The 26043-nt window shown below is 26.5% G+C and overlaps 1 protein-coding gene across 2 annotated transcripts; it reads right to left on the bottom strand.

Moving 5' to 3' along the window:
• Positions 1–777: 777 nt before the first annotated feature.
• Positions 778–26006, bottom strand: LOC145741954 (netrin receptor UNC5C-like). Of its 2 annotated transcripts, XM_082559658.1 has the most exons (13): positions 25837–26006; positions 9741–9872; positions 8577–8793; positions 8079–8215; positions 7794–7898; positions 7535–7714; positions 5495–5662; positions 4853–5014; positions 3745–3774; positions 2271–2447; positions 1576–1858; positions 1329–1498; positions 778–1252 (listed from the first exon to the last, which is right to left on the bottom strand). In XM_082559658.1, the coding sequence occupies exons 1-13, from the start codon at positions 25913–25915 to the stop codon at positions 1146–1148; spliced, it is 1947 nt and encodes a 648-aa protein (XP_082415784.1). In that variant the 5' UTR covers positions 25916–26006; the 3' UTR covers positions 778–1145. The 2 variants fall into 2 exon arrangements, with proteins under 2 accessions (XP_082415784.1, XP_082415785.1); XM_082559659.1 differs by lacking the exon at positions 3745–3774 and having other exon boundaries at positions 2271–2473; positions 4849–5014.
• Positions 26007–26043: the final 37 nt, after the last annotated feature.

The raw sequence follows: 26043 nt of genomic DNA, 5'->3' as shown, positions 1-26043 counted from the left end.
TTATTTCTTGCTATCTTTAATCATTTTAACCAAATAGCCAAACTAATACTTTTAATATTGCACAATTTCTCTTTATAAATATTCAGATAAAAACCGGTATTTAATAAAAAAATGTGCCAAGACTTGCAATTATTTCTTAAAAACATGTTTTAACAAATTTTCCAAAAACGTTTATATCATTTCCGTAGCTCTGTGCACGCTTTCTGTAATTATTCGCATTTTGTTAAAATTAAAAACAATATTTAAAATGTCATCTTTAATATTAAGATAAAATATTTATTTAAAAGAAATTTTTATTATCAATTTTCAAGCATTATCTTACTGTTTAGATTGTTTATGGGACTACAAACTTAATGGGTTTGGTGACCATGTTATAAGATACCTAAAATCTTTGTGTAAACATTATTATTTATAGCATGTTTTAAATCATTAAACTAATTTTGTCATTTTTTTTGTTGCATTCATTTAATATTTAATGTATACCATATTAGTACTTTCATGGATGCGCAAAAAACTTAAATAACAATTGCTGGTACCCTTTAAACATTTTAAAGAAGTCCAGGAGGTACTAACTAAAGTAACTTTCCTAAAAAATTATTTAAAAACATTTTTTACATTTTCAAAAGGTATTTTACGATTTAAACTATATAGGAACTGAGGAAGTACAAAAATGTGGGTAGCCCTTGACCTTTTTTTAGGATGTTATAGTTCTAAGCATTCTGTAGTTATTAAAATAACTTTCTACTTTCTTATAATAATTAACACAACTGGTTTTGATTTCAATATTTTATGCATAGAACCGGAATCTGATCGGTTTAAATTTTAAAGAAGAAGAAATACTGCCAAGATATTACGTCAAGTTACTTTAACATCACTGCAGAATATCAGATTACGTCATCATTATTTAGTAAACATATTGTGGGCAAGAACAGTAAAAATATTTTTAAAAACACTTCGACATAACACACACCTGTTTTAAGAATAATAGTGACGTCACTATTCGGTGTATGACGTCACAAAATCACAACACGCAAAAAATTAATAATTAAAAGTTGGTAAACAAACAAATTAAAAGAAAATAATAAACAAAACGTCAAAAAAATCTTATTTACAAAATAAAGAAAAAAAAGAGGATAAAGTTGAAGCTACGTCATTGGTTGGGTTAATAATATGACGCCTTGAGGGTCATGAGGTAAAAAGGTCGTGAGTTCATGACCTTGGGTTAGAGTTGTGTCGTCGGGAAGCCAAGGTTCTAAAATTTAAAAAGAAGTTTAAAAAATATTAAAAAGTTTCTACAAAAAAACGGTTTGACTTTAAACCCCGCCTACCTCTTAAATCGTTTTCTATTGGTCGATCTTGGTTTTGATTGACAGCTGATTCGCCTTCGAATCCAGAATCATATTCCGGTGATTTTAATCTTGACCCTGATCGAAAAGTCACGTGCTTCTGCCCTCCGGTAGGCGAATGTTTAAGTTGTGTGAATTCGTCAGAGGGCGGCCTGGAGCAAGGTTAATTTAGTTAAATTATTAAGTTTAAAAATAAATAAAAATTTTTTATAAAATTTAAAAAACTTACCTTTTATATAAATGGTCTATTTGTGGTTGGTTCGTTGGTTTTAACGCATAACCAACATGAATGATGTTTTTACAAGACCCTAAATAACCGCATTGGTCGTCGCGTGACGTCATAAATGGTTCTTTGCAACTGCAATGTCGATGGTAATTATCGGATGGTTTTTCGACACCATTGGGATGGTTTCTAAACTGGTATTTTGGTTCGTACGACGAGTATGCTGGTGGATAGGTAAATGGTTCGTCCTGGTTGATTGGTAGTTTGGTTGGTATTATGCAAAAATCCTCTGAAAAAATTTAATATTAAAGTTTGTTTTCTAAAATAAAAATCTAAAAATCTTTTTTTTTATTTATTTATCCTAAATGTGGAAATGTCAACTTCACAGCCTAAACATATAATAACATCAGTTACCCTGACCCAGTCTCAAGTTGCCTTTAGCAGTTTGGGATGTTATAGATTATAATTGCCCAATAATTAAGCTAACGATTAAGTGCTGGCTTAGCAGGAGTTCATTATAGTGCCTTACTTAAAAGTGCTACAGCATGAGAGCAGTGAGAAGCAAACCAAGAACCTAATGTAAAGAATTATTTAAAAAAAAATAAACAAAACTAATCTTAAACAATAATATAAAAAACTATAGTCTGCATTTTAAAGTTCAAATACCAGCTCTGCCCAACTTAAGCTTTATACAAACTTACCCTGTAAATTTCTTGTTGTTGTTTGGGGGAAATGTCGCGGAGATCGCCCGGGATTATAATTATTTCTTCTCGGGCTCGTTCTTCTTCGTTTTAATATAACTATAGTGGCGATGATAACTAATAATAACAAACCAAACGCTACTAAAAGGCAACTATATAGCGTCATGTTCTGGTTATCTGTAAATAAAAAAAGAGAGTTTAATCTTATTATTAGATTACCAAAATTAAAGTTGAAAATTTTTATTTAAATACAATTAAATTTTAACTAATGATTTTACTAACAAAACTTAAAACATTTGAGTGTTAAGTTATTACTGGACGAAGTTTTGACTAATGTAACTTTTAAAATTTTACAAAATTGGGTAATTTTAAAACATAATCAATTACGAAAATAAAAGTTTAAAATTTTTTTAAGCTCGATTTTTATTTTTGAATTATTTAAAAAAAATTAAAACAAAATATTTAAGTTATACAAATAATATTGGACGAATATGGGATAAAAAAAGTTTGTAAAAACGTCCGAAAACCGTTAAACGAATATTGCCGTACATTTTGATAAATATCCTTTTTCTTAAAGTTTTCCTATTTATTATATATTATAATAAACAGCATTCATTTCAGTTGATTTAAAAAAAAATGCTGAAATGTATAAACCACCAATTCCTATATAAACCATAAATATTTTAGAGCGCTTAAAATTCAAACCAATTCACGGAGATCAAAATCAGATTAAAAAATCTTAAAATCACAAAATTGAAATATTTAAACAAATTTTTATATCTTGTCGTTAAAGGATTTTAAAATCAGCGCTACCCAGACTGTTTTACATTTATTTTAGTGTAAAAAATGATTTTTTTTTTTTTTTAAATTAGGAGGAAATTGATAATAAATTAACTGAAAAAAAAATAAATTTATTGAAATAAATTAATTTTATTTTAATTTTTTTTCGAATAATTTTATTTTTAAATTAATTTTTACTTTCAAAATCTTACACCAAATCTTACAAAAAAAAATTCTGCCCAATTAAAACAAAGAAATTTAATGATAATTTTTTTTAAATGTTTTTATAATCAGAATTTTATTTTTTTACCCCAATAAATTTATTTTTTGATTAATTTTATTTTTTTAAATTTTAAAAGTTTTATCTAAATCCTCTTAAACCTCCCCCCAAAAAAAACAAAATCCTGCCCCAAATTATTCGGATCCCTGCGTCCCAAGTGAGACCGATCGCCCCCGCATTGTGACGTCACAACGCCCATTGTTTACCTGTCAGGTTGTTAACGCGTCACGCCCGGTTGCGCACCAATGAGTTTCGAGTTACCGAACCTTGTTTTGTTCCGCAATTATTTTACCGCAACTAAACAAACTAACGTCTGTGACGTCATAATTAACAATTATCGGCTGTTGTCATAACGAACAGTATTATTTTCACGCTAAACAGTAGGAGTATGTGACGTCATAAATAATAACTTACTTGCAATATTCATCCGATCTTGCGCAGTAGCTGAAAAAAAAAAAAAAAAAAAATTAAAAAAAAAATAAAATAAAAAAATTTAATAAAAAGTTTAAAAAAAAAAATTTTTTTTTGCAATTAAAAATTTTACATTTTAAAACTAATTTTTTAAATTAACTTTTTTTAAAAAAAATTCCCGAAATATCTAGCTTGGGAATTGGGTTATCAGCTGATCAAAAACTCCTAATTCTGACGTCACTATTGATTCATTATTCGATAAAAAAAACTCTTAAATTTAAAAAGTTGAAAGGTCGTTCTAGCTGATTAATTGTCGGATTTTCAGGCTTCAAAAAGTCTGAGAATTTGGCCAAAAATTTCAGTTTTCTTGAAAGTCTTAAAACTTAAATCGTATTCGTTACAAAAGTTCTTCAAATTCTGCAGGTGTTTGTAATTTAAACCATTGTTGTTTTAACTTGCCCATTGTTACCGCATTGTTAGATTGTTAATTGGGGTAACAATGTTATTGTTTATCTTGTATTATTAAATCATTGTTAAAATATTAAAAGTTTTGATTATGTTAATATATATTTAATGAAATACCTTTTTGTACAAACATTGTAATTATTATTGTTTTAAACATTGTTATTGTATTGTAATAATTCCTTTTTAAAATACAATATAACCTTTTTTAAATTTAATTTTAAATAAAATCTTGCCTTCAATTTTTAAATACTCAAATATTTTAACTATTTCTTTATATAAAGTAACTTGTGCAAATAAACAGTAGTGTTTAAACCTAAGTTAAAAACCACTAAAATCAACAACAAGTTTAAACTATTTTAACCACGTGACCTCAACCAAAACGTTGCCAATTTTTATTACTTCAAGTGTTAAAAATCTAATATTGTTTTGTCTAGAATTTATATGTCAATTTTGGGTGGAATTTTAACACTTTAAAATATTGTTTATGTCAATTTAAGAATAAGGTAGTGCTTTGTGACGTAAATTGTTTTTTGTTGTGATGTAATAAGTAAAAACTAGCACTAAATCTACCAATAAATCATTTTAAACTAACAATCCTTTCTGGCATTATGTCGTCATAACAATCTAGCTGTGACGTAACACTCACCTATACAATGTCCAGTCGTACAATTCCTGGTCTCGATGTCGCTTCCTGCGCAAACCTTCCCACTATTATGAGGAAGAGGTTTTGTGCAAGTTCTTCGACGTCTGTGAACACACTCAGGACTACAAGTCGCCCAGTCCGACCAATCTGTCCAACTACCATCAACTTAAACAAAAAAAAATAGGTTAATTTAAACCTGGAGTTTGTTAGTAATATAAACAATATTGAGTTTAGCCATTTAAAAAAGATTACAACTAAAATGAAAATCAGAAACCTTAGTTTATTAAATTGATTACATATAGTAATTTTTGTTAATAAAAAGAGTTTAAAAAAAGCTCACAAATTTAACTTAATATCACTTAAAGTTTGGATAGCTTTAAAAATTACAATGTTGAAAAAATACAATGTTGAAAAAAAAAAAAAAAAAATTAAAAAATAATAAAACATTAAACATAGTCCGATTGTATAAGTAGTTTTGACAGTAGGTTAAAAGGTTTCGGGTTCGGGCCTCACCAATGCCACATACTTGCTCCTAAGTTAAATGTTTTTAAATAGCTTAATAAAACGTCATAACAGCACACCCTTTCCCAATAAAATATAAAACCTATCACCTTGAGGTGATGTGGAAAAAAATATTAAACTTACTTGGACAGAGAATGTTGCACTTTTTCGATTGTATTGACTCCCCTTTACATCTTGAACCCCCGTTTAATGGGGTGGGGTTGGTACAAGTACGTAATCGGGTGTTTTCCCCTACTCCACAACTTGCATCACACTTACCCCAGGGTAGCCACGTACTCCAGCCCCCATCAACTAAAAATCAAAAAAAAATATTAAAAAAAAAAATAAATAAATAATTAAAAAAAAATAATAAAAAAATTGATAAAAAGGTGATTAAAAAACGGTTTAAATGTTTGTTAATTAAACATTATACAAGCTTACAATCACGTGTTTTGAAACGACGGAATTTTAAAACTTGTAGTGGTTTTTTAAAGTTTAATCCTCACGTATGTATATCAACTGTATTTACATTTTATTTGTTAATAAAAATGCGAATTACAACACTATTTAAGTTTTAATAAACACAATAACAAAGCAATAACATGATAACATTAAACTGAATACAATTCCCAATAGGAATTACACATTTAATTCAAACAAAATTTACAATAAAAAATAAACTAAACAAATATAAAAAATCGGAAACTGAAAGTTTTATTAAATTGACTCAATGCCAAAGTCGACTCTCTTAAGTTAATAAACAACTGGTAACAGAAAGATAAATATTCCCATAAGTAATAACAAGTAATATATGATAAACAAGTATTAACACATGTAAGTAAGGTTTAATCAAATTACAAAGTCTACAGTTTAAATTGTGTCCAATTACAGAGTCTACAGAGGGTTGTATTTAAATGCTAAATGTTTTTATATACGTTCAATAAATGTGTTTAATAAAATTTAAAATGAATTTAAAATAACAGTAACTCTTATTAAAAAAAAATTGCAAATTAGTAAAAGTTTTAAAAACATGAAAATTTTGATAAACAAATATTTTTGTTCTACATTGGTCAAAAAACTCTGATTTACGACAGCTATTTCGTAACAAAGCCAAACGATTATGACGTCACTTAAGTTGTTTACTTAAGGAAGACGCCGTTAAATCAACTGAAATCTCGGATTACAAACAGATTAAAATTTTTCGATGTCGTTCCACTTTAAATCACATGTTTTACATGGTTTAAGATGTATAAAAAAAATATCATGAAAATTTAGAAAATTTAAAAATTACAAAACAAAAAATTGTAATATTTTGAAAAAACTTTTACTAAATTGAAAAAAATAGAGTTAAAAAAACAGCAATTAAAGAAATATTTTTTTGATAATTTTTAATTTTGTTTTTAATAATATTCCATACCCATACAACATAGGTACAAATATAAAATAACGATTACAAGTATTATATACAGTGAAATACAAATATACTGTACAAGCAGACCATAATATACTAAAAATATGCTTTATAAATCTTTTAACAGCACTTATAATAAGACTTATATCTTAAAAAGCAATTATTCAATCATTTTTAACCATGTTTTTAATAATATAACAAGCTTATATATTACTATGTTATATAAACCACAGAAACGTAATAACATACATTAGAAATTTATGAATGTAATAAAGTAAGTTTTATCTCGTAAATTAAATTAATATATTTGTTCATAATAAGACACATGTAAATATATTGGTGGCGCCGTTGTATAATGTAAATATTTAAATATTGGAGACATCTACTTGTTAACCATATTTATATACAGAGATAAATGATGTCATTTTTAAAGAACATCATTTAAAAATTTTGTAATATTAAAAATAGTAGAATTAAAAGACAGCCAAAAATGAAATATTGTTTTTTAACGTTTAAAGACAAAAGGTGGCCATTTAAGTTTAAAAAAATATATTTATGACGTTTTTACTCATACTAAGTTATATTCTTAGTTTAGAAAAATAATGTAAAAGAAAAGTTTATAAAAAAATCAAAAAATGTCTAAAAAAGAATGACAAAATGTCCATAAAGTTATCAAAGTTGGGCAAAAAATATAAAGTGTTAAAAATGGGCAAAAAAATCTCGAAAAATTTTACAAAAAAATCTTTAAAAAGAAAAAATTTTGGTTCACTTACCAACGACTCGCACATGCGCAGTATGACTTCGTCTCTTAGCAACCACGTTCTTAGCAATACAAGTATAATTCCCCGAATCATCCACGCTCTCTGTTCGAATTATGAGGTCACCGTCTTGAGTGATGACGTAATGAGGGTCACGTGATGGGTCAACTATGACGTCATCTTTCATCCACTCAACTGTAACCGTAAAATATTTTTTAGTTGTTTGCCAAACTTGATTTTCAATTAATTAGAAAAATTAAAATTGTCGACTTACTTTTGGGAGCAGGTTGACCTTGCGGAGGTGAACAATGAAGTTTGTATTCATTTCCGGCTCTGACACGCCCTCCTGTGGGCTCGTGCTCAAAGTTGCGACGAAGATCTAGAAAGAAAGACAATAAGTTTAATTTTAAATTAAATTGATTAATAATTTTAAAACTTTAAAGTGGAAAATGCAAAAAAAAATTTTGTTTTTTTAACAAAAAATGGCGGAATTATACTTATTCTTTTTAACTACATGCGCAAGGCGCGAATAAATATTATTCCGCGGAAGAATACTTACATGCCAGTCTGACCAACGCTCTTCTACTTTTTTCCTGCCCGGCTCCACTATAAGCGATACACTGACACCAATAAGTATAAGTTGCAAAGAAGGAATCAAACTCACTTCGAGTCACTTCGATCTCAACTCTACGAGCTCTGTTGTAAGGGAATAAATGTAAACTTTATTTATGTGAAAATTTGATTTTTTGATATATCTTTATTTTTTTTGCGGAAAAAATACATTATTATTTTTTTTGTATATATCGTTATCCTCGATGTGAGCAGGTCGAATGCACAACCTTAACATAGAGTAACAATATTTACCCCGACCCAGTCTTAAGTTAACTTTGAGAATCGAACCCAGAACCTTCGATAGTTTAATCAAAAGTATTAAATAAATCCTAAACAAAACTAAAAATTATAAAAAGCATCCAAAGCCTAGGTCAGAATAAAAATAAAAATGCAAAAAATGAAATAATAATAAATCGAAAAAAATAAAAATAAATAAAAATCTCACGTTTTTCCGCTATCTCCATCAACTTCCACCTCTGAGTAAAAAGTATTCTCAGGTCTCAACCACTTTCCATTACATTTAAAATAAGCGCTTGAAGCCGATTTCACCACACAGCTCATCCGCACCGGAGCGTTTCGGACCATATACTTGTCCCGGGGCTGCTCCACAAAGACCGGGATCCGAGGTTCTGAGTCCATATTGTTGTTAAGTGGACCGGAATCTAAAAAAAGAAGTAATTTTCCAAAATGTTTTAACTTACAATTTTTTTTAAAGATTTTAATTTTTTTATTAGTTAACCTCTGCAAATTGTTTAGAAGTCTTTTTTGTTTAAATTTAACGAATATTTTAAAACTAGAAAAATTTTTAAAACAATATTTATATCCGCAATTTAATTGCAAATAAAAACAATAAAAAATCGTGTTTATTTATCACATAATCACTACATCCTATCGCATTATTACGTCATAATCGCTCCCTTGTTGTTAAGATAACGTCATAATTGTTACAGCAACGTCACAAGCATGTGATTATGTTTGAAGTGCCGCGGTTTCCAACTTAGAAAGAGGAAATAATAGTTTGACGTGATATTAAATTGTTTTGTAATTAAACAAATTAAGTTTATGATCCTTGATGTATAGTGTAATTACACTTATAACATATGTAAGTTTTTGTTGGATGTTTTATCACTGGTGTTTTATTATTAAAACTTTTTTTTTTCGGTTTACGATTCTTTTGTTTATGATTATTTTACTTTTTAGAATTAATTAGTTTGGGTTATTTTATAAATATTCACCATCGAAATACAAAACTATTTAATTTACATCTTTAAAGAAAAACGCACGATTTTGGCAGAGTCAAAATGATTTAAAATCTAATAAGCGAATGATTTGGCATTAACGCGACTCGAACCCTAAACCTTTTGGATCGTAACCTGGTTTGATAACAGGTTAACTTTAAAACCGAACAATCTTTTTTCCGTATCACTTTAAATTTTTTGTATTTTTATTCGAAAAGGGGTTGTGCTGTTGTTACGTGTTTAAGCTATCTGTAAACGCCGGGCTCAAAGGCAAATAATGTGGCTCGAACCCAAAACCTTCCGGCTCGTAGTCTGATGCAATGTTCACTATATTACACTACCGAACTAAACAAATAAGTAAAAAAGATTACCTTCCTGTTCTTCTGGCCCCTCTAGAAGAAGTTTATCAATAATTGAAGTTTTTCGATGTTCGTTATCAGGTGAACTCCCTAACTTAGAACCACTTCCTAGGTTTAATAAAGGCGCAACATTCGCCAAAGGATCTGTTCAAAAAAATCAAAAAAGTTTAGAAAAAAAATATAATATTTAAAAACTGAAATTATTTTATAAATAAGTTTGCTACTTAATTTAATAATATTTTTTAAACTGTTATTAATAATTTTCTATACTGTAATTAGCTATAAATACACATCATATTTAAACTAATTATTTAACAAAATTAACTAAACTGATAATAATGTTTAAGTAATGTTTCAACTAATCGCAACATTTCCTTAAACTCATAAACCTCTAATTGTTTATTTATTCTAAGCTTGCTTGATAATGAGTAGAACTTTCGAAACTTAACAAAAAACAACTTTTTTAAATAAATGTTTTAAACTGCCCTCTCATAAACTGTATTTTTAAGTTTTGCGTATTAACAAAAGTAAATATAATTATATGCAATAAATATTACATTTATGTGACAGAAAAAAAAAATTTTGTGTTGTAGTATATTTCATTAGTATTAACGTTTACTTATTTATTTAAAACTATGTGATTTACTATGCTTTTACAATAACATTTATACACATGACATTTAATAAACAGAGAATAAAATAAGTAGCTAACAAATTTAAGAGAGATCGCTATTCATAATTTTGGCGACACTTTCAAATAAAGTACCACACAATAATTACAACCGAATTCTTTTTTTTTGTTTTTTCTAAATTACCTAACAAAAATCCTTTTTAATAACTATATTAAAAATTTTTTCCTTTTTTACAATCTCTTTCTACATTTACAATCGGTTCTTTACCTTAATACACAACTACAATCAATTCACTATTTCCCATTTTTATAAATTACTTAACAAAATTCAATTACAAATTATTCTGAAATTTAAAAAAATTTATGTAAAGTTTCCCACTTTTACAATCGTTCCTTTGCTTTAAATCAACCCGACAAAACTAAATCGCATTCTACTTAACTGAAAGTTAAGAAGTTGGGAGTCCTACATCTCAAGTGTAACCAATTACTTGCCTATTATCACTAAAAACAACATGTTAAACGCTTCACTGCAATGTTGTTTTAACCGAACCATCACGCCGACAGTTTGACTCATAATTCGCGGCCTGACCCTAATTAAAATCCCGCTAAAGTTCTCGTCAAAATCCGGGCATTTTTTGGCAGATTTTTGGCTCCCAACAAGGGTTAATTTTATCAGATAGGGTCAATTATAAGCAAGATTGTTAGCTACGGTTGTTCAATTAGCGTTTATCTGATTATTATCCTAAAAAAACTAAATTCCAAGAATGTTTCGAACCAATTTAACATTACAGCTACTTGAAATAAACCTTCAATTACTTCGAATATAAATCAATCAAAATCTGACTTTAAAAAACTGAAAATAATTATTAACATACCTTAAAAATAAAACCTAGAATTACTTAAAACTTAATTAAGCAAACAATACCAACTCTAACTATGGGCTATTTCGGTCTACTATGTTCTAATACAAAGCGTTAATTATTCCAAATTTTATCAAATTAAACTCAGTCTAAACTTCCAAGAACACAGCATGTTATTATCAGTAGATTGCAAATAATTAAAGAACAACTATCAGCTTAAAAACACTGAAAAACAGACAATTTCATTCGTTCTCAAACATCAGGGACGCCTGCCTGGCTACCTATAATGTTTGTTAAACAACAGGCCGACATAAATTGTGTTGACTTATAATATATTTCGGGTGAGCGTGGGTTTTTGTAGTTAGAGTGTAATTAGTAATACCGAGTTTTTTTTTGAATGAAAATTAAAACTGCTTTGTAATTAGCAATTTTTTGATCATTAATTTGAGGATATAATATTTTTTCAGAATCCAAAACTTAAAATACGTTTTTTTTATAAAAAATATTTTATTTATTTATAAAATTTAGTTTTTTCTTTAAAATTTATTTTTTATTTGAATATAATTTAAAAATTAGAAGTTTTTTCTTTGAATATTCATTAAATGATAATTTAAAAGTGATATAAATATTATATTCTACCAAAATATTTTAAAGTTAACATTTACTTGGGGTTTTTGTCATAAATTTTTGTTACAAATTTTAGGCAAATTTGATATCCTTTCGCTAAAATTGCGACATATTCATCCGCATATCATATCTTGTAGACAATAAGTAAATGTTTAACTTTAAATTAGTAAACGGTTTTGAATTATTTTAGATAAAACACTACATTATTTATAATTTATTTTAGATTAATTTGACATTTTGTTACACCAACAAAATTATAAAGCAACTCAACTATAGTTAATGGTACAAAAAAATAAAAAAATTTACATTAAAGACCATTATAGATTTTCCACGATTTAAATTCAGATGTTCTTGCTTTAAAAATGTTAAAAGAATGTTAAAATAATATTAAAACATTAACAAACTTTTCTGTAGTAATTTATTCGTTTTCATAAAGTTTACAATCTTATTATTAATGAATTTAAACAAGTTTAACTTTACTAACAATAAGAGTAAAGGTCAAAGATTAGGTTTAGTTCAGGTTTTGATGCGGTTTATTATACGCTCATTTGTAAAAGCAAATATTTACCAAATCCGACGTTTAGCAATGTTATAATTGGTTTATAAATGACATAAACACTTCCTAAAATCATTGTTTTATTAGATACGCTTATTTTATAAACTAGTTTAACAAAATACTAATTAACTTATAAAAATAATTGTCAAGTTAGCAATCAAATTATGTTTAATTAAATATGCTAATTTTATAACTTATATTATTTAATATATAAAAAAAAATTTTTTTTTTCCTAAAATACATTCAAAAAAGTACTTTAAGACATGTTATCTAAAAAGTAAGTCCTTTAACTGTAACATATTTTTATTTTTTTAAATATTTTCCGGTTCTTAAACAACTTAATTAAAATATTTCAAACTCATTTCTAAAAAAACAAACCTTCAGAAAAAAACGAAGTTATTTTAACCTGCACTTGCTTTAAAACGTAACCCGATTAACTATCTCGTTCTTACATGTTAGTATGAGAATCCTAATCCAATTTGAGAAGTAGATTTTAATCGTGGAGACTCGAGGACGCCTTTGCGTTTACTAATCAGCTTCTTACTCGAGCTTAACTGTCAAGCCAACGATAAACAGACCACGAATCTCATATAAACAAGCTGCCCGCTAATCAAGACCGGATCTGGCGTTTTAAACACTGAAAATAAACGAACAAACTGGGTACAAATTGTTACAAGGTTTTTTTCGGGTCGGACCAAGCACAGGTCAATTGTTGATCGAAGCGGAGATTTGTGATTGGTTGTTACGTAACAAAGGTTAATTCAAAGATAGGAATATCACGTTTTTTTAGCGTAGATGTTGTTTTAAATGGTAAACGTTTTTGTTATATTTTATCACACAAAAACCTAATTTTAAGTGACTTGATTACTTTTTGTACACATTTTAGTTTTTTAAAAGCAAATGAATATATATATGTATGATTACAAAAAACAGTACAGCCTAAAATATGATCATTTTAAATTGCTAAAAAAATTATTAAAATTACATTTTTATAAATAAATTAAAACATAAAAAATTACATATGTAATTGAACATAAAAAAACAAATTTAAAATCTAAAAAATATTTTTTAATTTAATGAAAATATCTTCAAAAATCATATCCTTAAGTCATGTTTAACCTACTACCTAATCTCCATATTAATGCAAGTATTTCATACACATTTCGTGGGTGGCAGATAGGTAAATATTGACTTCATTATTTTGATGTTATCTATGTACAAAATACCTTGAAATTTCAGCGATTAAACTCATGATATTAAAATTATTTAAACCTTCAATTAAGTAAAATTCTTACAAAGCTTTTGACAAGTTAAATTTTATTTGTTTTATTCAAAAATATCTAATAATTAAATTTAAAACAGCAGTAAATCAATAAAAAAAGTTCAATTAAAATGTTTTTTTTTACAATTTTGGTTGTATAAGTTAATATATATATAATTTTTTTTTCAAAAAAACAACCCAAATACATACGAAAAATGTTTTTTTTTTAATTTTTTTAAGTTAATTTAATTCGAGTTTTGGTGATAATAATTGGGCATAAAAATTATACAAAAATTTTTTTTGTATTAACTCAATTTCACACGCTTTTAACCAACAACATTTTTGTTTAAATTATAAAACCAACGAAAAATTTTGTCAATAAACTAAACAACAAAAAAAAATTTTTAATAACTTTTAAAAGTTTTTGATTTAAATAATAGTAAAGTATTTTAAAATAAAGCAACAGAAACTTATTACAAAAAACTTTTTAATATCACTGTATATTTTAGCTTAAGTTATTACAATACTACGCATACGTTATCTATTTATATAAAATATTCTGTATCTACATTGCTTAATAAACCCACAATTTTCTGATGTTAACTTTGACATTTTTATCTTAATTTTTGATCACAAATTAAACGTTTTTGTGTAGGAATTCAAACAACTTTATCATTTTATCTTAACAAGTTCTAAATCCAAAGAATTAACGAACAAGAAAAGCTAAAATTCTACTCGTTTAAAATTTATCAACAGAATCATTTTATTTTAAAAATATAAAAAAAATCAGTTATAATTCTTACAAAAAAATACGTAACTATCCTTGTTTAATAAAAACTATTCTTGTTGAATGCGTAACTATACTTGTTTAATGCACAACTTGCGTAACCTTTGAAAAAAATTCGACTTTCCATGCAGCTCATACTTAATCTAATCCAACGCTACCGTATTCCAGCATCTGACTATGTTAAGTGCTTTCTTATATCAGTACACGACTAGATATGTAAGACTAGAGAGGCTAGCCAGCCCGACGCCCGTCTTGTCGCCTGTACTTCAACTCATTAAATCTCACCAACATTTCAGAGTGCTTCTACTATTAATTCCCACAAGTTGATTTTAATTAGAAGGTGCTAAAAATTTTAAAATTTTGAGTTTAATATTAAAGTTTGATATGAGTTTGATATTTGAGTTTGATTTGGTATGAGTTTGATAGTAAACAAATATTAATTATATTAATAATTAAAATTTTTTATATTTTAAATAAACAAAATAATATTTAAAATTTAAATAATTTAATATTATTCTAAGGTTAAATATTAAAGAGTAATAATTAATGTAAATATAAATAACATGAATAATTAATTATTTGATTTAAATTAAAATTTAAACAATTCGAACGATTTTCCACATCGATTTAAATAAACAACATCGCTACACAAACAAACAAGCTATTGTGACGTCATCATTTATTTATCTGTTTCTTTTTACGATAAAAAAACCCAAAAAAATCGTCCTGACCACGTGATCAATTTTTTGAGTGACGTCACGCATTTCCAAGTAACGTTTATGACGTCACAAGTAGCGCGGAACAGATTACAACAGCGCTGAAAAGTTTGCGCTTAAACAAATAAACAATCTAGCAGTTTACGGAAGAAGGTCGACATCGACATCTCATAATATTGACATAACCGTAATTAATCCGCACGAGGTCGCCACCTTAAAGGTCACGTGGTTCTCAAACAAATGTCACGTGACCTTGTGACGTAATCGTTCGAACATGTAATCGGTTAATTGATAAATTAAGTTCAAGTTGAGGGTAAATGATCAATTACTAAATGTTTGGATGAGGATAATTAACTCGACCAAATTATCTTGTCAAGTTAACAATTTTTCATATTTAGCTTAGTTGGGGTGGAAAATAATTTATTTTAGACGCTTAAAACTTTTTTTCAATTTTCATTTTTAACTTATTTTGGTTTTTCGCGCGTTGATAAAAGTAAATAATAAATACGATATACAATTAATATTACAACAATGCGACGGGAAAAAATGACAAAATCAATTTAATGATTTAAAACATGCCAAAAGTATTAATGTTTACATAAAGATTTTAAGTATGTTATGGCATGGTCACCAAGTAAAAAATAAAAAAAATGCAAAATTAAATGGTGATAAATGTTTTTTAATTAAAATTTATTCCATTTTTGAACAATATTTATGATTTGTTTTACAGAGTTGGATTTAAGAAACTTTACCGAACAACTTTAATCTTTAAGTTATTTCTTAATATGCATGAGATTATAATTTTACGCTATTTAACTTTGACCTTTTTGGTATTTAAGTATTATAAACTAACACAAAGGTTTGTTGTTTAAAATTTATATTTACAAAACAATCTGAAAACTTAAAATTTTTTTAAATTTTAAATTTAATTAGCTGGTTTGAACTTTACCAAAATTTTAGTTATTTAAAACTAATAATTGAACCTGTTTGTACAAAGTTTAAAAGTTTGATTAATAGTAAAATATTTTAACTTAATTAAGAAAGAATAATTTATTTACCGATTATTATAAACAAACATAATTATTATATTCACCGGCAGCGTGGTGTAGTGATAAGAACTCTTGCTACACTACCATGAGGTCGTGGGTTCAATCTCCACTGATCTCAAGCTGTAGCGCCCTTGAGTAAGACGCTATAAACGGTATGAACTCCTGCTGAGCCAGCACTTAATCAGCAGCTTAATTACCGGGCAATTATAGTCTCTATAATATTCCAAACTGCCACAGGCAACTCGAGACTGGGTCGGAGTAACTGATGTTACTCTATGTTTAAGTCGCGCATTCGACTTTCCCACATCGAGGATAAAGATATATACAAAAAAAAATATTAAAATAACTCTTATAAAAAAATTAACTTTAATAATTTTTTACATCAAGCCTGATTATATTTTTTTACTAATTATAATAGAAAAACTCACGTTAATCTTGTTCTATAATTATTTAATTCAATTACCAGAAGCATTGAGTTTAACAACAAACCATTTATCATAAACAACCTATTACCAAACTTAATTTAATCTCTTTAAGCCATAATTACATGAAATTTGATAAAATACAGTTTAGGCGTAATTTAAGTATATCGCGGGTAATCCCCGTAGCAGCTACTGGCGCCACAGGTAAAATCGTTTAAGATGTTTTAAGTTGATAAACACAACAAATAAAAAAAATAAAATTTTTCAAAAATTACAAAAAAGGTTAAGAATTTTTTTTTCTAAATATTGCTTACAGAGTACAGAGTACAATTAATGATTACTTAAAAATCAACTACAAACTGTTTAATTCATAACCTTTTATGTCAAAAAACGCAATACTATCTTTGTATAAATTTTACTTTTATAAGCAATATTTAATTAGCAAAATTTTTAATAAAAAATCAGTTTAATATTTAAATGTAACTACCCCTAATTCCTTTCTATGTTTAACTATTCTCTCATACAGATAATAACGTCCAAAATATGAACGTAATTTTCGGAAGCACGTCATTCAAACTTGTTATCTCGACGCGTGGCGTTATCTTGGCGACATCTTCTAATTACAACCCCTGCTCTACCACTCAGGTTTTTTGTCATGAAAGGGGCCGCTTTTTTAAAGAGGCACTGAAATTATTTTTGTGAATATGATTTTTAAAGAGGCGCTGAAATTATTCGCTCATATTTTTGCTAGTATCATAATTCAACCTGTTAAAACTTTATTAATTCCCAACTAAGTCAGAGTCTTGGTAAATTATCAATATTTCTTGAAATGTGCTTTATTGTAAAAGCTAATTACTCAAAATTTAAACTTTCAACAAAGTAATCAAGTTTATAAAATTGTAATAAGTAAAGGTATGAATTACTTGGTTTGGTGACCATGCCATAATATACTTAAAATCTTTATGTGAACATTAATATTTAAGGTATAGCATGTTTTAAATCATTAAATTAATTTTGTAATTTTTCCATCGCATTAATGACAGTGACTAACTAACATTTAAAAATAAAAAACATTTAAAAAAATGAAAAAATAAAAAAAAATAAAAATGAATTATAAAATAATCACATACTGTATTTAAAGTTTTTTTTTTATTCCGTTTTACCAAATACTTGGTCATTTATTGGCGTAAGATCCGTACATTTTAAATTTGAAGATAACTACCCGAACGTTAAACCTTCGTCGCCTGTTTGACTACGAACCTTAATGTAATTGGTCGAAAAAATAAACAAGAAAACAAAAATTTACTTGCGGGCCATGTTTTGGGCGAATTAAACCTATTTAAACTTGAATTAACTTTTCTGTGGTTGGTTATAATGAGACGGTATGTAAATGGTTTTGTTTTGGTTTAAAATTTTGGGTTTGGTGACCATGCCATAACATACTTAAAATCTTTATGTAAACATTAATACTTTTGGCATGTTTTAAATCATTAAATTGAGTTTGTCATTTTTTCCCGTCGCATTGTTGTAATATTAATTGTATATCGTATTTATTATTTACTTTTATCAATGCGCGAAAAATTTGATAAGTTAAAAAAAATGTTTTTCAGAAAAAATGCCTAAACGTTAAATTTATTTAAAAAATTCCTATACTTAACAAAGCTTTTTCTAAATAAGTAAAAAATACAAAATTGTAGTTAAAAATGGTGGTCTCTTTTTTAAAAAAAATTTACAAAACTCTATCTTTATAAAAAAATCTTTTTTTAGGTATTATGCAGTTTTTATTTATTTTTAAATTTCTTTTTATTCATTTTTTTTACGATTTTTCTGTCATCCTAAAATATCGATATTTCTTGTTATGTAAGCGATATAGATTCGATCTCTTACAATCACACTTATTGGCGCGAAAGTGGGTTTAAAGCTGATCGAATCGTTGTGTAAATAGTAAGTCCGATAACAGGAGATTACAAATCACTGTTTAGCCTCAATATTTGTCCTTATAAATGCCCATTGTTATCGCATTGTTGTCACATAGTCCACATGGTACTTGTCAATTAACACAATATTTATTTTTTTATCGTTTTTATCAAAAAATCGGGTTAAAATCGCATTTTTTAGCCCAAAAATCTATTTTTATTTGCACGTGAGTAGTGACGATTGACATGACAAAAACTAGAAAATTCGGTAAATAAAAATGACAACTCTTTATCTACCAAGTTGCGTTAAAAAAGGCGCATCCAGTCGGTAAAGAGTTAAGCTGTTTGTATTAGGATTAGCTTAACCATCGTTGGGTCACGTGACCTTGTATAAAAAAATCTGACGACTGTAGAGTAAGCGTTAAAGTGCCGTGTAAAACTTTTTTTAAGTCGGCACAAAAGTTAATTTTTTCAATATTTATGCAAAATTAAAAATAAAATAATTCTTTAAAGACAAAAATATTATTAAATTACTTTATGCAACAAGGCGATTTTTTAGTTAATTAAACTGGTAATTCAAAGCTTTCTCCTATAAAGTTAAAGCAATTTTTATTGCTTTGAAATTTTAACTTAGCGTGACCTTTTATTACTTTATATTACCAAATTTTCAAACAAAATTAAATGATTTTTACTTGGAAAAATGTTATATGATATCTATGTATAGTTCCCAAAACAAAAGAAATTACCCTAATTTGTTTCCGATAAAAACTTCGGAAAAAAGAAAATTAAATTACCGAAAAAATAAAACACAAAAAACAGTTTTTTAAAAAGGCTCAAAACCGCAAAAAAATATTTCTTAAATTTGTGGTAAAATTTATTGGCGCCAGTTTTAAATTTCAGCCCAACTTATGACGTCACAAAGCGACTAAAAGCCCTTGAAAAATATGTTTTCTATTTTCAATCTGTCTATTTTTGCTTTAATTTAATTATTTGAAATGCATAATTTATAGGAATTTAAGTTTAATATTAAAATTATTTTAAATAAATTATAACTTCCATATTGAAAAGTATAACTGTATTATGTAATTCGATTTTTTAAGGTTGTATTTCGACATCAAAATAGAAAAAATGTCTCAAAATATTAAGTTATTATGCTACAGTTAGTCTGGGTCATTTTTTATTTGTATTTTGTTAAAAATAAATTACGAAAAGATTTAAATTTAACTCATAACCACAAACCCATGTAAGTCGGAGACAATTATTTGCAATTGACATCCCAAAATATCGTTTCGCATGACGTCATTTCGGACCACACGCAGCGTGTAAAAGTTAAAATTCCCACGACCGAATTAAAGTAGAAATATACAAAGATATTGAAACTAAAACTCGAAAAAAATAAATAAAAACCACATCACATACAAACCAATATCTTTATTAAATAAATTTAATTCCAAAAAAACTTAAATTTTGTTTCAAAAATTGTAATATATAACTTTAAAACAGAGGACCTACATACAAATATTATTATAGCAAACTACTGCGAATTACTCATAATTCAGCAATGCCCGAAACCCAAAACCAGGACAAATCAAAGCTTAAAACAGCAAAACGTAATTGGTATGACATTAAACCTTGGAGACAACTCAGAATTAATAGACCAACTATTTTTTTGAGCTTGAAAAACTAGACTAGAGACAAGATTAGGTTAAATTTGGCGCCATGCTTTAAAATTAGGCAAAGTGAGAATAACCACAATAGCTATTGTGATGCGGTAAACGTGTAATTATTCTCTCATAATTTTCTTTTCTCTTTTTAATTTTTGATCGTGTTATTATTTTAATCTAAGTGGTTTCAAACTTTTTGATTTTTTTGTCAAAAACTTTTATTTTTAAATAAAATAAAACCATTAAAACGAGGTCAAATAATGTTGTAATTTAAGAATGGGTGGCCAATTAAAAATATTTAAAATTTAAACCCAGATTAAGGCGTTTTCCACATTGAAAATAAATAAAAAAAATAAATAAATTAATTAAAATTAATCAGTCACCAATTTAAAAAAAAAAAAATTTAACAATTTTAACCCAATAATATTCAACTTAAAACATAAGAAATATTTGACATTATAATAACGTCACTATCAAAAGTAATTTACGTCACAAAGGGTGATCCCTAAGCGCAAGATAACGTGACGTCATTTAACTTGAATTTGACGTCATCGACTAATTATAGACTTAGCAATACTTAAATAAAAGCTTTTTCAATATTTTTTTTTAAACTTTGCAAAAAAAAATTAAAAAAGAAAAAAATTCAGTTTGTTTAAAATGAAAAAATAAATCTTAAACCGTTTTAACAAATATTTTAATTTTTAAGCAAGACAAAAAACTTATTTTTTAATCTGGTTTTGCTTGAAATAGAACCCGGGGTAATTCAAACTAATTCAATTATCTTACCCCTGTTGTTTTTGGGTCAAAAACCCACTAATCAGTCAATTTCTGGAGCCATCAGCAGTCAGAAAATAAGATTACAAAATTAAGTAAAGGTTTTGTTTTTACAGCTGATTTATTTTCTTTTTTTGAGGATTTTTTTAAGGTAATTAAATGTTTTTTTTGCTTAAAACAACAAGATTAAAAGTAATTGGATTTTGAAACTGTATTTCTTAATTTTAAGCCAATAGAAAATGTTAATTTTTTTTTTCCTTGTAGCTTCTCTTTTAAGAAAATTATTTTTTCAATATTTATTTTAAAACAAAAAAAAATGCAAAAAAATTTTTTTCAAAATATTTTTTTTTATAAATATATATTCAATTTTTTTAAATTATGACAAAACAAGAGGATCAGTTATTCCTTATTGTGAGCAAACAAACGAACAAACCACAATGGGTGAAAAGTATAAATCTCTAATTAAACAACTTTGCAAAAAAAACAGGGGTCAGGTTAAAAACGTGTTGTTTTTACGTTGTTTTGGCCAATTGAAAACCAAATTTTTTCGCTTTTAGAACGATTTTAGACACCCCCGATAAGGTTAGGTTCGCTCTAAGGGCGTTTAAAAACCAAAAGTGCTTCATTTTTCAAAAGCATAACCATAAAAAACGCGCTTAAATTGGTTTCGAGGTAAGAAAAACATAATATACAGGCAGACTAAAACATATATAGAGTTAAACGGGTCAAAAGTAAGAGCCCCCTATGGGTTAAAACCGAGCACTTGACGCAGAACAATCTAGAGGCCCCAAAATTCGAGTAACGCAAACTTTAGTCATGCGAAACGCGGAAAACGACTAATGAGGCTAAGCTACTAACTTACAATGGCTCCTGGCCCACCTATACTGAAGCTTTAAACAGCTTATACCATACAGACGCAGTAATAAGATCGCCTATCTTACTGTCTCCAAGTTTTTGAGGGAATTTGCAAATTGCTTCTGCAAGATTCGAACGTTAAATTAGCGTGTCTGCGCTATGTTAAAGGCTTAGGAAAAGTTACATGACCGAACAATGTAAAAACAACAATGTTTCTTTGTGACCTCACTGACCTACACTGTTTTAACTTAATCTTAACTTTTCCTACAACAACAAAAAATCAATTTAAACTGTTACTAAATTTCTACAACTGTTGTTTTTAAATAAAATTTATGATAAGATATAGAAAAAATTGGTAATATAGAAAATTATCAAAAAAATATTAAACTAAAATTTTGCTAAAATCTATAATAAATACTAATACTAAAAAATAAAATAAATAAAACCAATATAAAAATCGATTTTGCAAAAAAAATGAAAAATTAAATCAATCTAAGCAATATTTATATTATACCTATTTATATCTGATTAAAAAAATACCTAATTTCCAAAAAATAATCTTCTTATATTATCCTAACTTAATTTTAAATGACCCTAGCTTTAATAAAATTAACTTCTTAAGCAATTGCATTTAAACCTTTATTTTATTAATAAATATGACTTCATTAATTAGATTGTGACGTCATAGTAACGTCAAGGTCTTAGCTTAGGTGATATATAAGGATATGGATTAGGTTGAAATAACTGAAAGCATATGGGATGATATTAATAAAAAGACATTACCAAATTCTAAAATTAATTTGCTATAAAAAAATATATTTTTATCACAAAAAAATGTGACATTTTAAAAGTAAATTATTAATTAACATCATATTTTTAATATAAGGTATTTTAGATTAATATTTATTTTTTTATCGAACCATTATTAAAAAAATTAGGGCTAAAAAAAATGATTATAACAGTAATTATTTTAAATAACATTTAATTAACACAAAAACTCATTAAAAAATACCTAAAGTATTAAAGTTATTTTCCAAGAACAAAAGTCTTAAAATATTACCAAAAGAATTTTAAAAAATATTCGTTTATTCCGAATATTAAGTTAAGACCAGTAGAATCATTGTTGTATTATGGTATTAGATTTTAAACCTGGTATTGGTTACGAGACAATGAATAACAATGAAGTTTATTGTGTAATAATCAAACCTGTTTATCTGTAACAATGCCACTTATTTAAAACAATTATTAATCGTTTTACAATTTAAATAAATATTTTTAAATTAATTTTTTGCAAATATTTAAAATTGTTTTTTTTTTCGTAAAACAAAATGTCATCCCAATACAAACGATTTTTATCTAAACACATGACGTCATTCAGGCGCCTGTCAATCAAAATCGGAGCACGAAAATTTGAGAAAAACGATTTACAGATTTTATCTCAAATCTCCGATCATAAAATTTCGTGTTCAATATTAAATCGAGAAAAAATATTTGATTCTAATTTATTTTGAATTTTATTGAATTTTTTTGATTAATATTTATTTTATTTTTATTATCGATTTTTAAAATCCGCAAAAAATTAAAAAAAAAAGTAATATTCATCGATTTATTCAAAATAAATTAAATTAAAAAAAAATATTAAAAATTAAATCAAACCATTGCCACAAAAGCGATTATGACGTCACCATCTCTTAACTATGACGTCATAAAATACAAGTTGTTTTAATCAAGCTAATGTATTTATGAAATTTAATATTTATTATCCTGGGAATTAAAACATTTAAAGATTATTATAATTAGGAAATGTAGAATTATAAAAACATTTGTTCAAATTAAAGTTTAATAATAAATTTAATTATTTAATTAATTTAATTAAGTTTAATAATTAATAAATAAAATAGGCTTGTAAATATTCGCAAAATTATTAAATATAAAAATTTTAATTTTTAAAATAAATTGCAAAATATTTAATTTTTTAAAACAAAAAAAATAAATAAAATTTAAAATTTAATTTTACAATAAAATCTTTATTCAAATTGTAATATGTTGTATGAAGGAAATTTAGGGTTAATGGTGTATTTTGTAAATTGTGATACCATCTGCCGTAAAATTAAGATAAGATTTCATTGCCCGAAAACTTTTAAAAATATTGAAATTATTTGTCGATAAATCCGGGTTTTAAAACTTGTGTTAATATTTAAAACATGAATTTAAGAGTAAATTATAAAGTTTAGAGTAAATTTGATAAATTAAAAAAAAAATTTGAATATAATAAACTATGTATAAGTGAAGACTTTAAAATTATCGCGTTTTTAAACAATTATTTTTGCAAAAAATATTTGGATTTTTCAAAATACAAAAATATTACATTAAAATGACAAAATCAATTTAATGATTTAAAACATGCCATGGTTAATAATGTTTACATAAAGATTTTATAGTTCATGTTATTACATGATCACCGAACCCAGTATTTTTAAGCATTTAACACTAAGCGCACCAACACCAAAATCTTGCAAAAAATATATAAAAACAATTTAAAATAATGTTTACATAAAGATTTTATAGTATATTATAGCATGGTCGCCAAATTTTTTAACCATTAAAACTGCAGCATAGTCAAAACTTGCAAAAAATATACGAGAACACAAAGCTTATTCTGTTTATCGTAAAAATTAAGATTTTCTCAAACTTTCTAGATTTACACTCAGTTAAAAGATTAAACTTTCCGCATAATTTCTCATGCGTACAACATGTTAACCAACTTACTACTAAGTTAGATTATTAAGCGAAAAACAACGGGGCATTTCAACTGCTTGTTTTAAACCGATTATTATAATGCATAATATATTCAATATAATTAGGTTTAAGTTTAGTGATATTGTAACAAAATTTAATGATATTTTAATACGGGTTTACCGGTTAAATTTTTTAACCAAATGTTGTACAAATTTACCCGCAAAAAATACGATTTTGCTCTTCTTGCAAACTTTAAAACTAAAATTAAGACTGAAAGACTATAGTATATCAATACTACGAAATATTATAACGTTTGGTTGAAATAACAGTAATATTATGTAGACAAAAATATTTTTTTAAATTAACCAAAACAAATATTACTTTTATTTTTTTTCATAACATTTCGAGAAGTTTGTGCCGCTGGCTTTTTGAGTTAAAATGTTGTTTTAAAAACAATTTATTCTCCTTTTCTGCCCTAGTTGCTAAATTACCGTTACCATCTTATATTCAGTATATGAAACACTTTCATACGTAATTCAAAATACTTTTAATTTGCCCCCAAAAAAATTGATTTTGTATCACATTTTTAAAGTAGTTTTTTTATCAAAAATCGGGTTTAAAACCTTAGTTTTACGGTTAATATCATTTTTAAGTGTGCCATACTTTAAACTACAACGAAAATTACTAAATAAAACCGTTTAAATATTATAAAAACAACAGAAATTGACTACATTATATTACACTTAACTTATATTAAACACCAATTTTACTTTATAAATGTTGATTTAGAATGCCGAACAATAGTGTAAACAAATGATAAAACTTCGTTTGTTTAACTACAATGCATGTATTGTTACAGTTCATAACCTTATTGTTATTGAATCTAGCAACAATTATTTATACTAAGCTATTTTAAAAGCATATAAACATATAAACAATATTCAATGTTTAACTTTCTGCAGCAGAGACTCTCCCAAAGTACAATTTCAAACTAAAATAGTCGACATTTTTAGCCGGCTTTTATAACTTTTGTTCTGTTATTATAATACACAATTTTCTATGTTCCAAAAATTCAAGAAACCACCTTTCTATTTACTATAAACATCAAAGCTATCTAAATTAACTTTTTCTAGGACTTGAACCTTAATTTTCAAGTACCTTACATTTTAGTTGTTTCAACTGCATTTTTACTCAAGTATAGCATTGTATTGAACCTAGCAATTACTAATTTAATTACAAGTAAAGGCTTACCTTTTGGTTTAGGCGTTGCGACGCCAAAAACTGCTGGCAGCAACAAAGTAATTAAGATCATCAAGTTTTCGTAGCCCATGGTTCTTGAGACGATTTCGCCGTGTTTTTGTGCAGAAATCACGCTGAAAATTCTTGCAAGGCCCGATGTCTGTAACACAACGTGCCCTCTCTCGAAATTCTAAGACTGATTGACAGATTCTGCTTTTC

The sequence above is a fragment of the Corella eumyota genome, chromosome 2 (genome assembly GCF_963082875.1).
Source record: "Corella eumyota chromosome 2, kaCorEumy4.1, whole genome shotgun sequence".
Classification (NCBI taxonomy): Eukaryota; Metazoa; Chordata; class Ascidiacea; order Phlebobranchia; family Corellidae; genus Corella; species Corella eumyota.
Note: the sequence above shows the minus strand (reverse complement) of the source record. Positions and strands in the feature narration are given on the sequence as shown.

Bases quoted from the DNA above. Each gene is read 5' to 3' on its own strand.
- LOC145741954 (XM_082559659.1), bottom strand. From the start codon at position 25,915: ATGGGCTACGAAAACTTGATGATCTTAATTACTTTGTTGCTGCCAGCA. The intron at 8,794-9,740 runs GTAATCTTTTTT...TTCTTTTTTTAG, and splicing joins GGGGCCAGAAGAACAGGAAG to ATTCCGGTCCACTTAACAAC. The intron at 5,663-7,534 runs GTAAGTGAACCA...TTTGATTTTTAG, and splicing joins TGCGCATGTGCGAGTCGTTG to TTGATGGGGGCTGGAGTACG.